At 45.4% G+C, this 14,682-nt stretch overlaps 1 protein-coding gene across 3 annotated transcripts in view; it reads right to left on the bottom strand.

Annotated features, from left to right (window-relative positions):
* FOLH1B (folate hydrolase 1B) overlaps window positions 1–14,682 on the bottom strand; it is a 57,917-nt gene that overhangs the window by 28,376 nt on the left and 14,859 nt on the right. For all 3 annotated transcript variants that reach the window (XR_005590771.1, XM_039511340.1, XM_039511345.1), the window contains exon 5: window positions 1,660–1,785. Coding sequence is in view for 2 of the 3 variants with exons in the window: in XM_039511340.1 (XP_039367274.1) it covers window positions 1,660–1,785 (126 nt within the window). In the remaining variant the exon portion in view is untranslated. The remainder of the gene's footprint in view (window positions 1–1,659; window positions 1,786–14,682) is intronic.

Raw genomic sequence — 14,682 nt, 5'->3', positions numbered from 1 at the left:
ATTTCCTGGCAGCCAGTAGGTTTGGTATCCTGCTGAGAAACCTGATACAGCATGTGCATAAGGGACTTGGTGCTACTTAGAATCCTCGGCAGGAAATATGTGCAATAACATGGAAACACCACTCACAGCGTACTACTGTACCAAGCGTAATTCTAGTTTGTTTCCTGTCCCCCAGACAAAAACAAGCAGCTGTTTACTGAAATATTCAGTGCAGAATATAAAAATCTGACAAGTGTTAATACAACCTGAAATCTTAGTTGCTAAGTGAATGCTTTACACTGAATGCCTCCGGGGATGGGGGGTGTTTCAGAATCGTAAACCATACAAGACAGAAAAATGTACTGCTCCAGGATTTGAATCTGCCATTTGCTTGAACATGTACATAAAGCCAAAGACTAACTGATTATCTTTAGGCTTACAGGGGCATTAGATCAGCTCTGTCCTGTTTTGACAAAGGGAAGGGTTTTCATATCGGTGTTTCTGGCAAACAAAATCAGTGTTTAACTCTGGCCCACAGATAGTGCTTTGAGATGCTACAGATCTCATTTTGGCTTCTTAATCTATTTTGCTGCAGGCAACACAGATCAACATAGTAACGGAGTGGCAAATAATCTTCAACTGAGATTGTAAGGTCCAGATATTTTAGTTAAAACTTATCATAGCCATGCTCAGGACATACAATATTTGCCTTCATCTTATATCCTATGGGACTGTATAAGCAAACTTAATATAATCAACCAATGGAATTCACTTGACCAGATATATATTGTCTAATTATTCAGTAGGAATGCAGCGTTTCCAACAAGTACAAGAATGAATTTGTGTTGCTCCTTTTAGCGACAATAAGTCCATGGCATTCTCAAGCCTCAGGGGTGCTTCATGCCACAGAGGAATACTACAAAACATGGGAATCTGCTCACTTTTCATGAGCCTTTCCCATTCAGCTGGATTCTTGGCCACTTGGTGTTCTAGAAACAATTCAGCAATATAGACTATTACTTATATTATCTTTCACTTATGACAATAACACATGTCAGTTGTTCCTTCAATGGGCAGAAAATATTCCTCAAGAGAATATCACAAATCTAGGTATCCCTATTAAAAGATTCAGCATTTGGATTGCTTGGTTAACTGAAAACTGTGTAAAACTACATATAAGGTCTAATCCTATTCAAATTGAAGTCAATTGGATTTTTAAGAGAAATATGATCACAGACATATACAGGCTTTCTATTGACTATGAGCCTGATTGAGGAAAGCATTCCTATTCAAGAAAGCTCTTAAACATGTGCTAAATCAGGGCCCAAAGTATTTGAGGAAATCTATAGGTGGGTTTTTTTAAACTAAAAAACCCTCTCTTGGGCTAATCCCTGCCCAATTTGGGGAAATCTTGCAACCGAAACATGTTAGATACATTTTAAAGAACAGCTGAATCTGTAAAAATGAGTAATTTTAAACAAACGTATTTAATTATTTATACTGTCATAGATGTGCGTATATATATCTCCTACTCAGGAAGCATCTTTTGAGCATAGTTTGATAAACACCTCAACTATGCTAAGATCGCCAAAAGATTCTAAATATGGCCATCAGTTCCGGAGAAGGCCTATCTTAAGCACAACCTGAGAACAGAGATCAATGATAGAGTAGATACATTACCTTATTTCCTCTGAAGATTTTCCCATATCTGGCAATGACAATCTTTCCAGTACAGTTAATTCCCATCTCTCTCTCCAGTTTGAAAAAGTCTTCAATACGGCCATAGTTGACGTACACCAACTCACCCTAGTAGAAGAGAGGCACAGTGAGAATGGAGATATCAGTGAGCATAAGAAAAGAGATGTGCTCTAATAAGGAGGCAATCGGGGAGCAAGGAACTCAATTTATAACCCTGGGTCTGATGTGGGATTAAAGAACCTGAGTCTGCAAGCTGCTTGAGCACCTTTATCTCCCATTGGCTTAAATGGGAGTTGAGGGTGCTCAGAACCTCACAATGGGAGATAAAGGTGCTCAAGCAGCTTGAAGACTCAGGCTCTTTATCTTCCTGATCCTGTGCCCACTGAAGTCAATAACAAAGCTTCCATTAACTGCAGCGGTACAGAATTGAAACCCCATCAGTTTCCCCATCTGTAAAGCGGAGACAGTAATACCTAGCTACGTCAAAGGGATGTTGGGCGTATTAATTAATTAATACTTGAAGATGAAAAGTACAGCATAAGCATTTCTAGGTATTATTTTTACTAAGGCAATGCTTTCGGCTTTGCTTTAGTAATTAAAGCACACTCTCACAACGATGTTAGAAGACATTAGTTCTGTGGGTGGGTTGATAAAATGCTTGAAATCTTTGTCCCAAAGCTATTGGAACATTGCACCAACTCCTTCTTTTCAATGAACTCAAGAATAACATAGATCTGCTACGACTCTGTTAATAGCAGATCCATTGTATTCTTGCGCTTACAGAAAATGAGGAGTCGGTGCAATTCTCCAGCAGCTTTGAGGCCATTTGTAAGTCGGGTTGTGGCAAAATGGATACAGTATATTTATTCTGGATGTGCTGTAAATCTTTGTCGTCATTAGGGCTTGGGCTACACTGAAAAGTTATATAGGCATAACTGCATTGGTCAGGGGTGTGAAAAAAACCTACCCCTCTAACTGACATAATTATGCCAACAAAACCCACAGTGTAGAAGCAGCTGTGTTAGTGGAAGAGTGCTTCTGTCGACATAGCTAATATGATTTGGGAGGTGGTGTTCCTATTGAAAAACTCCTTCTGTTGGCGTAGGCTGCATTGATGCTAGGAGGCTGTGCCAGTACAGACTCCACAGTGTAGACACAGATTGTGTCAATATGAGTTCTCTTACATATCTTTTGAAAGACCGAATTGCATGTTAGTTTACTACTACAGTTGAACCCTGTTATGTCGCTGGCCTAGGGGTTTGCCAAACAGCGTCGAGATAACCAATGATCGAGATAAACCCCTATCCACCCCCCACCCCCTCCCTGCCCCCTTACCGCGCTGCCTGCACGTGGCTGGATCCGGCGAAGCAGGAGGGGGAAGCGGGGCCGGGGGGCCGTGGACGGGACCCGGAGCCGGGCAGCCAAAGAAGCGGGACCCGGTAAGCGGGGCCGGGCGGCAGGCGAAGCGGGGACCGGGTAAGCGGAGTCGGGCGGGCGGGCGGCAGGCGAAGCGGGGACCAGGTATGCGGGGCCGGGCGGGCAGGGAGCGGGGATGCGGGCCGGGCGGGCGGCGGGCGAGCCGGGCGGGCGGGCGGCAGGCGAAGCGGGGACCAGGTATGCGGGGCCGGGCGGGCGGGGACGGGCAGGGACCGGGTATGCGGGCCGGGCGGCGGCGGGCCGGGCGGCCGGGCGGGCGCGGCGGGACCGGGTAAGCGGGCCGGGCGGGCGGGCGGCAGGCGGCGGGACCGGGTATGCGGGCCGGGCGGGCGGGACGGGCAGGGACCGGGTATGCGGGCCGGGCGGGCGGGACGGCAGGGACCGGGTATGCGGGGCCGGCGGCCGGGCGCGGCGGGCCGGGCGGACGGGTGGGCGGCGGGACCGCGGCGGAGCCGGGCGGGCGGGCGGCAGGCGGCGGGACTAGGTATGCGGGGCCGGGCGGGCGGGGACGGGCAGGGACCGGGTATGCGGGGCCGGGCGGGCGGGCGGCGAAGCGGAGCCGGGCGGGGACCAGGTATGCGGGGCCGGGCGGGCGGGGCCGGGCAGGGTCCGGGTATGCGGGGCCGGGCGGGCGGGCGGCGAAGCAGAGCCGGGCGGACGGGCGGGCGGGACCGCGGCGGAGCCGGGCGGGTGGGCGGCAGGCGAAGCGGGGACCAGGTATGCGGGGCCGGGCGGGCGGGCGGCGAAGCGGGGACCGGCGAACCGGAGCCGGGCGGGTGGGCGGCAGGCGACGCGGGGACCAGGTATGCGGGGCGGGTACGCGGGGAACCGCGGGGCTGGGGAGCCGGGGAGCGGGCGGCCGGGGACGCAGGGAGCCGGGCGGCCAGGGACGGGGGGAGCCGGGCGTCTGGGGAACCGCGCGGCTGGGGAGCCAGGGAGCGGGCGGCTGGGGACACGGTGGGTCGGGGACGCGGGGAGCCGGGCGGCTGGGGACGCGGGGAGCGGGCGGCTGGGGAACCGCGCGGCTGGGGAGCCGGGGAGCGGGCAGCTGGGGACACGGTGGGTCGGGGACGCAGGGAGCCGGGCTCGAGATATTAGGGTTCGGCGAATCGACATAACGGATGAGAAACCCATAAGACAAAGAGGGAGTTTGGCGGTTCCACTTCTAAAACGTCGACTTAATAGGATTGGCAAGTTAACCGAGGTCGAGATAAATGGGTTCGACTGTACTATGCTCCAACGCCCCAGTTGGGCACAGGATACTAGGTGCTGTACAAATACTGCCCCAAACTGATTACAATCCAATGAGTCACCAAAGTAGGTGTGACAAACAACAGGATGGAAGGGATTAGAGAGGACTCGGGTGACCATCTTATATTATTTCTGGTTTCAGAGTAGCAGCCGTGTTAGTCTGTATCCGCAAAAAGAACAGGAGTACTTGTGGCACCTGTCATAAATAAACAGATCAGGGTTAAGGTCTCTTTTACCTGTAAAGGGTTAACATGCAGTACCTGATGACCACCTGACCAAAGGACCAATCAGAGACGAGATTATTTCAAATCTCTGTGGAGGGAAGCCTTTGTCTGTGTTCTTTGTGAGAGTGCTTTTTTGGATCTAAGAAAGAACAGTCATGTCTCCAAGTTCTCCTGGAGTAGTTTCTACTAATTAATAGTGAGTATTAATTAGAAAGGCGAATTAGTCTTTTGAGTTGTTTTCTATATTTGCAATTGTGTGTTTTGCTAAAGGAAATTCTTTATTCCTGTTTGCTGATATTGCTTTTACTGAGAAAGGGGGAGGGGGAATTCTCTCCAGAGATTGATAAGCTTAGACCCTGTATTGTTCTATCTTGAATTACAGAGACAAGTTACTTTCTTTTTATTCTTTAATAAATTCTTTTCTATTAAGGACTTGTTTGGTCTTTCCTTGGGTGAATTCTCAGGGAAAGAGAAGGGGGAGGTATCCCTCTGTAGTTAGATCCCGGTGTCTCTCCTAGGAAAAGGGAGGGGGGAGGAAGCAGGGGGAATGGTTTGTTTCTCCTGGGTGTAAGAACTCCATGGATTTGGGGCTCTTGGAATCCCCTAGGATTTTGGGGAAGGACTGTGTCTCAATCCACATTTCCTGATTGAGTGGTGGCAGCTTACTAGATCTAAACTAGGATTTTAGTTTAGAGGGAAACCAAGTCAGGTCCCCACATTGGAACCCAACAGCTCCAAGTGGGGGTGAGATCTATGAAATGGTGGCAGAATACATGCGGGTCCGCATCTTTGAACCCACAAGCTCAAAGTGGGGGTGAGACCCTATGACAGCACCTTAGAGACTAACAAATTTATTTTAGCTGTAGCTCATGAAAGCTCATGCTAAAATAAATTTGTTAGTCTCTAAGGTGCCACAAGCACTCCTGTTCTTTTTATATTATTTTTGTAATTTTAGCAGTGTGACGGCATATTTCAGACAAGTATAAAAACACTAGGCCAGAACTTTGGCTGGTGTACATGGGCATAACTCCAATGAAGTCAATGGAGCTATAACTCTCACCAGCTGAGGACCTGGTCCTTGGTTACTGCCTGAAAATCATTGTCCAGATAGATGTCACACAAATGTAGCAACAAAGGAAGGAAGATACCACAATGATGGAACACAGGACTGGATGGGACCTCCTGGGTCATCGAGTTGAATCCCCTGCTGTTACAAGCAACCCCATCATATAATCCCATTCACAAATGAATCTAGTTCCATCTTTAAAACCAGGTAAGTTTCTTGCCCCCACTACTCCTTTTGGAGGCTATTCTAGAACCCTACTCCTGATTAGAAATCTACTAATTTACAGACTAAATTTACTCCTGGTGAGTTTATATTCATATGTTCTTGTGCCAACAGGGTCCTTCCCTCCCTCATTTTATCTTCCATGATCTACCTATAGCAGTGTTTCTCAAAACAGGGGTCGCCGCTTGTGTAGGGAAAGCCCCTGGCAGGCTGGGCCGGTTTGTTTACTTGCCCCGTCTGCAGGTCCGGCCGATCGTGGCTCCCACTGGCTGCGGTTCGCTGCTCCAGGCCAATGGGAGCTGCTGGAAGCGGCGCGGGCCAAGGGACATACTGGCCATTGCTTCCAGCAGCTCCCATTGGCTTGCAGCGGCAAACCACGGCCAGTGGGAGACGCAATCGGCCAGACCTACAGATGCGGCGGGTAAACAACCCGGCCTGGCCCACCAGGGGCTTTCCCTACACAAGCGGCGACCCCAGTTTGAGAAACACTGACATATAGCAAACAATTATATACCCACTGATTTTTTTGTTTTGCTAGGTTAAACAGTGGGCTTTTTTTTTTAAATTATTGGGCTTATGAATACTTCACTGAGGAGAGGACCAGGGTTTGCAAGCCTCTTGGAAGTAGCACATACATTGGGAGGCACTGAGGACCACTCGAGGAGGTTCCTTGAATAGGAGGCAGCTTGGAGGCAAGAGTGGGCGAAGAACATGAAGGGGATGCCAAGTTGGGCATCTTGGTTGGAATGAAATGGGTGAGTAGGGGAATCAGAGAAGGACAGAGTGGAGAGGAAATGGGAACCTGGTTATGCAGAGCCTTGAAGGCAAGGACATGCTGTTTGAGTTCTAGGTGGAGGGTGAGGGGAAACCAATCAAGGGTCTCGATGTGGTCAGAGAAGTAACTGAGTTGAGGTATAGCCAAGGTCTATCGGCACAAGAGTTTTGTTGACAGGAATGGAGAGGAACAGGTGGATTTGGAGGATTTTGCACTCTTTCCCCAGCCCCTTTTTCACCCATGAAAGGGCCATTAGACAGGAGAAGAGAAACTCTGAATGAAGCAACTGTAGCAGCTGCAAGCAGAGTTGGCTGAAATGTTACCAGAGTTTATGTGATGAAAACACTGAACAACCCTACATCTTGACAAAAAAATTGGGAGGGTGCTGAACTAGCAAGAGAACTAGTTGGAATTCTTTGATTTTTCTACAAATTTTAATACTATTTTAACAAAATATTCATGAATATTTTTACCATCTTTTCAAGCAACATTTATAGCTGCATCCTGCCAATTCAGCCACTCACAGGCTGGTTTCCTACACTTTCACATAAAAATAATCCTTTGTATTTACATTTCTTCCAATAGTTAAATCAGAATCATGTGGTGGCGTGGTTGAACCTGAAAGTTTGGGAATATGGTCTCCTATTTGCTACTCTATATACAAGTGTTTGTGAACAATGGAACAATGGTATCTATTTTGAAGCAGTTGCCATCCTAGCAGCATAAATAAATACACCTGAACACAGAATGGCAGATTTTTCCAGTCTTTCACATTCAAAAATACCCTTGGAGCTTGGGTTTTAATGGAGCTATTTAGTTACTGTAAGAACATATATAATGAATTATCTGTATGCATTACTGGGCATATGAACAATTATTTTCTCCTTTAATTCCAAAAAGGTACTACAGTGCAATCTCTCAACTTGAGCACTGTATAATGTAGCATGTATTAAATGTATTGGTATATGATTTAACCATATCCCGCCACCACCCTTTTTAAATAGCAGAAAGAAATGGCCCAATGGGCCATTGGTAGAGAGGCATCAGCCAGAATCTGTGTCTGGGCTGATTTCAAGGCAGTAACAGACCTTTTAGGGTCAGCACTTTGTTGTAGGTTTAGCATTTTAAAATAAATAAAAGAATTAACAACTCTAAAATAAAACAGGCACCTATCAATGGGGACAAAATAGCTGCAATCAAAACCAGCCTAGGGTAACTCCCTACAAAACTTAATAAAAAAAAACAAAATATAAAATAAAAAGAACAATTTTAAAAAAACAAGCACTCATCAAACAATTAATTACAGCATGATGGTGCAAAACTCATTGGTTCCAATAAAAAAAAAATCACTATATAAATAAGGTGCTTTGCCATGAAACTTTGGGTTCGTCCTGCCAAGACTTCTCCAGAGCATCATGTCGTGACCAACAAAACCCGGCTCCTACCTACCTGTGATCAACATAGCTGGCCACTAGATTGATCCGGACTCTGGATTGGTAACTATAACATCGACCGGCGGGACAGTATGTGCGTGTGTGTGATTAAATTCATACGTTAATTGCTGTATCTTCAATAAACGCAGTGTATTGCCTTTTCCCCTGAAAAAGATCCCATGTGCTTCTTATAAGCATAACAGCCTGTCTTTAAAGCCCTGCATGGATTCAAAAATGTGGATCCACATCCGTCAGGATCAACCCGCAATCTGCTAGCCATCTTTTACCTGCATCCGCATCCACACCCGCAGTAGCGAGCCATCTCACAAAGGCTAGCGACAGGGGGTGGAAGGGAAGCAAGGAGGGGCAGGTCTTGCAGGGATGAGGCAGCATGAGGGTGGAGACTACTCCATACAAAGAGTGAACTATACTTTAGCCAAATACAATGGGCCAGATCTTCAGCTGGTGTAAACCGGTGATGCTCTGTTGAAGTGAGTGGAGCTGATTTACACCTGCTTGAGGCTGTGGCCTGGTTTGTTCAGACCAAACGATATGTCCATACGAAGATGATTTTTTGTAACAGCTTTCTGAAACCCAACCAGGGGCTTGAGCTTCCACATGCTTTCACCAGTGTAAGTCATCGGGAACGCCACTGAAGTCAGAGTAACACTGGAGTCAAACCACTATAAGTGAGATGAGAATCTGGCCCATTCTCTCATTATTTCTATAGAATGTCTAGTACAGAATCCCCAATTTTATACATCCTCATATTTGTCAGCCAATACAAAAATGTTGATTTGTGTGCGTTCATAACTGGAGAGCTGTAATTATACCAATTAACGGCAGCCTACTAGGTTTCCACAATCAGGGAAATTGTTTTACAGTGAAAGGATAAGCCAAGTCACCATATGAGTTAAAATGTGTTGTTAAAACCTTTTCATACAATTCTATAGCTTTTCATTTTTATGAATTCCTTGATTAAGCAAAGGTAATCACTGCAACATGCAGACACAATCCCACTTTTTAAGAAATACGATCAGGAAAATTAAGTGCAATAAAGAGTCACTTATTTGAACGCTCTGACATTACTCAAAAATACATTATAGGATGGTATTTCTTTATGAAAAAATCCCTGTTTTACCTTTCAGTAACCCCACTGGGAGTCACATAGCTACTGTAGATCCCTGCAGAACACTGTGATAATTTACACCAGAACTTGCTAGTAACAGAATGAAATTGCCAGTGTTTATAGCGGTCACTTCAAAAACGCACACAATTATGCAAATGGTAAGAATTCGGTGTGGACTCTGTAGTAAAATCCTGAAAGACTCTTTCAATTTAATTGCAGGGCTCGTGGGTTTGGCAGATGCCCTCTACGCTACCTGCTTGCCTATTCAGTGTCTGATTCCTCCCCGCCTTTCCTGACTGGGACTACTTGTGTAGTAAAATATTATTCATGGTGAGTAAAGGTGGCAGAACTGGATCAATGATGCTGATGGAAGTACTCCAGATTTACATCAGTGTACACAAATGCAGAATTTGGCTCAATGTGTCCTCACATCACTGCTTTGCCTGTTTTCCATTAAAGATTTCTATTTGATATCCAAAAAAATTTAGAACACTCTTCTTATTTAGTAAGAACACAGATGGATACCATAACAACAAAAATGAAGGAGGCCATCCACAGGTCCTGATATCTGTTCTTAAAATCAAGGAGAGCAGAGCAGGATTAAGGCATAGGTATAATTGACAACTCCTGGAGTCACTTGGTGGTGTCAGAATCTTAGTTTTCATTTAAAAATGAAATAAGGTCCCAATATCAGAAGATTAAATTACATACCTCCACTGAAGACAACAGTGGGATTTACCCCCAGCTGCACATCTGGCCTTATGTTTTCATCCCTCATTATTACAAAGATTTGTTGAAAATGTGAGCCCAGAATAGCCAACCCAGTGGTGTCCACCTGAGTCTTCAGAGAACCCGAAACAATAGCTCAAAGAGTTGTAAACTAGCCTATTCATCTGAATGAGTTCCAAACTCTGAAACCTGCTGCTCTTGGAGCACTCCCTCCAATACTATCCTCACAGAGGACTCTAGGTGTGTTTAGGCCCTCACTGGTCTCATTCCATCATAGTACTTTGGCGGGGGTGTGAGGGGGTTGTTTGCAAGTGCCCCCCACGCAGAATCCCCTGCTTGGGTGGGTGGGAGCTGTGTTCAGTGGGTTTTAGATTAGGTCTTTCAATTCCAGTTTTCTCTGTGTGCTTTCAGACAGGCTACAGTGGAGCCTTTATTAGGTTTCCTGCTGGTCAGCATCTGCACTGTTAGGGGGTTTAATATTTTTCTCTTATCCTTCCTACTGTGATTCCATTAAATACACCAAGTAAAAAGTAAACAGGCTAATTTTCAGTACTATTTACATCTGGGATTATGCAAATTTCAGGGACAAACGGCTTTCTGATGTAAATATAGAACTACTTAATTTAAATTAATGGACGTACACTGGTGTAAATACACATGTATTTTGGACCTATAGCCTTGAATTCATTTAAATGGCTGATTTCTCTCTTCCCCACTTCTTTTTTTTAAAGTTTCTGCTGTGAAGTACCTTAGGGTTTCTTTGGAGGGGGAGGTTTGTAATGGTCTCTGTTAAATTTATGATGCCACATGCTGTAATGAGCATTCCCCCACATTCCTAATGATGCTAACTGTGGATTTGAAGCAAACACTTTTTACAGAAACAAAGAAAATCACTTTGGAACATTATACAATCAAACAGTTTCCTTGTGATAACCAGGAGTCAAGTTGAGTCTAACTGTGGTATGTTGCTTCCTGGTCATATGGGTGGGGGGCTCAAATTGTTACGGGTGCAGCATATTTTTCAAATGGTTTGTGCTTTTTAAAAACACCCCATTGCTTTTGTCCAACAGGAGTCTTGTTAAAGACAGTTCTCATGTTGAATGTTTGGGAGCATGCAGGGTGCAAAGAAAAAAATCCACATGCAATTTTACCTTAGTAAGACCCGTGTCTACTTGGACTCCTGGCTCCTTCAAAAGTTTGTTATCTTTTCTATAAAATGAACTTCCATATGTAACAAAACTAGGGCTTTCAGTAATACCACTGGGAATCGCACAGCGAGTGTAGATCCCTTCAGAACACTGTGATGATTTCATAGTATTACAAGCAAGTTCCAGTGTAAATGATAGAAATGGCACTTCAAAAATGGGCAAAATGATGCAAATAGTAGGAACTCATTGTGGACTCTGTTCTAAAGTCTTGCAAGACTCTTTAAATGTAATGGCAGAGCTCATGGGTTTGGCAGGTACTCTCTACCCTACCTGTTTGCAAATTCAGGGTTTGATTCTGCCAGCCTTTCCTGACTTGATTTTTTGTCTGAATAACTACATCTACATTAGGGCTTTTGCCAGCACAACTATTTCTCTAAGAGGTGCAATCCCTTTCCACCGCTGTCCCCACTCCTAACTGACATAGCTATGCTGGAATACTCAGGTAGGCCCAATTCTGCTGTCCTACTGAGGTAGGACATAGCCTCTCTAATGACCCAAAGATGAAAATGGCCTATTAGGTCATCTAACCCTCACATGACTAGTATACTTACATTTTTCAATCTTTTGTCCAGTTCAGTTTTAAATATCCACAATCCTAACTAGATCATGCTGTTAGGAATTTTTTTTCCTGATGTTCAGCCTCAAGTTATTTTTCTTAATTGATGAAATTACTCTTAGTTGTAGTAAGAATAAGTCCTCAAACATAAGCCCTTATTAGAGGCCTGGTATGAGGCCTAAGGCCTGAACTAAAGAATTGGCAGGGCTGGCTGAAGTGTTTTTGCCACCCCAAGCAGCCAGGGCGGGGAGGGGGAGAAAAAAAAAAAAAAGCCGTGATCAGCACTTCTACCACCGCCACTTCATTCTTCAGAGGCAATTTGGCGGCAAGTCCCTCAGTCCCTCTCGGAGGGAAGGACCTGTCGCCAAATTGCCGCCGAAGAGCTGGACGTGCCACCCCTTCCCATTGGCCGCCCCAAGCACCTGCTTGCTGCGCTGGTGCCTGGAGCCAGCCCTGAGTATTGGTCAAGACTTTGCTAACATAAAGCAAAGTTAAGCTGTGAGGCAGAGGCAGGCCCTGCTCACAGAAGCTGGCAAGGAAAGGGCCTAAAAAATACATACCTAAAAAATACTGGACACTAGAGATATAAACATATGCCCTGATGGTACCAGAACACTCCAACACTTGCACATTCCACACAGATAACAAAGGACAGGGTCAAAAGGGTAATATGACGGATAGAGTTGTTTTGTTCGAACCAACCTGTACTAGCTGCGAGGCAGCACCTTACTGCGTAGAAGGGTTGTACCTTACTATGTAGGGGGGGTGCACCTCAATACATCAGGAGTGATATGTAACTTGTTTGCACCTGTGTATAAGAGTGCACCCCTGAGTGGATGTCTTTGTCTGGCCTAGGGGCAGTGGAGAGTCCTGCCACTGACTGAGCCGGTCCATTGTCTGGGGGCCACATATTCATAGTATGTCCTGTAGATTCTGCAGGAAACTATTACTGTGCTTCCTTTGACAATAAACCTGGCCGGGTGCCTTTGTACCTTATCAGAGTCCATGGTCATTGGGGGTTCTCTCACGGTCTGCTGTGTCAGCGATCTGCAGAGCCGGGGCAGCACACGGAGGGAACACACGCATGCAGCCAACTCTTATCAAGATTGAACAGAGCAGAGCACCACACTGGTAGTGTCTGACAACATTAGTTGTACCCTTTTGTAGCACCTCTCTCAAGGTCAGTTTTACACCCTTTCAAATGTTTGTAGACAATTATCACCTAACAGATCTTTATAGGTTTTTCTATGGTGTCCATCACTGTGAAACATAAGAAACATAAGAAAGGCCGTACCGGGTCAGACCAAAGGTCCATCTAGCCCAGTATCCTGTCTACTGACAGTGGCCAATGCCAGGTGCCCCAGAAGGAGTAAACCTAACAGGCAATGATCAAGTGTCTCTCTCCTGTCATCCATCTCCATCCTCTGATAAACAGAGTCTAGGGACACCATTCTTTACCCATCCTGGCTAATAACCATTAACAGACTTAACCTCCTTGAATTTATCCAGTTCTCTTTTAAACTCTGTTATAGTCCTGTTAAATCTAAGCCCTAGCAATTAGAGACAACATGATGTGTTTGCAAACAAAAGCTTTGCCTATGCTGGAAAAGTATCTATTGGGTTTCCGGGAAACTGGTAAAGGATCCCCCACCCCAGCCTAAGGGGAGGATCTACAGGACCTCAGAAACCCACTAATTTCGGGGGACAACTAATAAAAGAACAGGGACAGGAGTACGGTCAAAGGGTCATAAGAAGGGAGCCTGACGGGGACACCGAGCAGAGAACCCTGGACAGCGCCCACTGCTCCTTGAAGGTGTCAAGGGAGCCAGTGGACGCCGCCCAGAGGAACTCCGCTCGGATACATGAACGGACTAAGGACTGGAAACAAGCCCCACAGTCGCAGGAGTCTCCTTTAGCCAACCACCTCTCCCTGGTCGTGTAGATGGCCATTTTAGCCAGGGCGAGGAGGAGGTTGACCAGGAGGTCCCGCGACTTTGTGGGGCCACGGATAGGGAGTGCATTGAGAAGGAGGTGAGGGGAAAAGTGCAGCCAGAAACGTAACAGCATATTGGTGAGGAGCCGGTATAGGGGCTGCAACCTGGTGCACTCTAAGTAAATGTGCGCCAGGGTCTCCCTCACGCCGCAGAAGGGGCAAGTGTCTGGGACAGGGGTAAAATGTGCTAACTAATATATTTATAGAGTTATTCATTTCAAGGCCAGAAGAGGGCCAGTGCATCATCTAGTCTGAACTCCTGCACAATACAGCCATAGGACTTCACCAAGTGGTTCCAGCATCAAACTCATATATTTAACTGATGTTGCCAGCTCTTGTGATTTTACCTTGGTTCTTGGGATAGTTGGTGTTACTTAATGCACCACCTCCCAGATAAGTGATTATGTAAAAAATAATAATAATAATAAAAAATCAGCTTTCATTTAAAAAAAATAATAAGTTGTTTCTGGCCCTCATGATTATGGAGAAAAGCTGAAGAATGTGACCTGAGTGCATTCAAAAGGCTGAAAACCAGAAGCCAAATAAAAATAATCCCAATTTAAAAAAAAAAATCTTATGATTTTTAAACCAATCTGATATTTTCTTTTGCCACCTGACTCCTTTGCTGTTGGTAATTAGAGCTGAGTGAATAATTAATTTGTTTGATTTGAACCAAAATTATTTTTCTTCATTTTCATAAAATTGAAACATTTTGAAATGAAAAAACAAAACAAAATGAAACGTTTTAAAATATTTAAAATACTTCATTTCCACTTTAGATTTTTTTCCCAGAAGCTATTTGTTGAATTGACTCAAACTCACTAAGAATTTCAGACTCCAAAATGGATTTTTCAGCAGAATTTCTATTCCTCCAAAATCTTCACCCAGGTTTATTGGCCACCCTATTAACACCACTCAGAACCTAGTGCAGACAAAGACAGTCATGTTTAAAAATGTGACTGGTCATGGTGCTAAGTGATGC

The sequence above is a fragment of the Mauremys reevesii genome, linkage group 1 (genome assembly GCF_016161935.1).
Source record: "Mauremys reevesii isolate NIE-2019 linkage group 1, ASM1616193v1, whole genome shotgun sequence".
In the NCBI taxonomy this organism is placed as follows: domain Eukaryota; kingdom Metazoa; phylum Chordata; order Testudines; family Geoemydidae; genus Mauremys; species Mauremys reevesii.
Note: the sequence above shows the minus strand (reverse complement) of the source record. Positions and strands in the feature narration are given on the sequence as shown.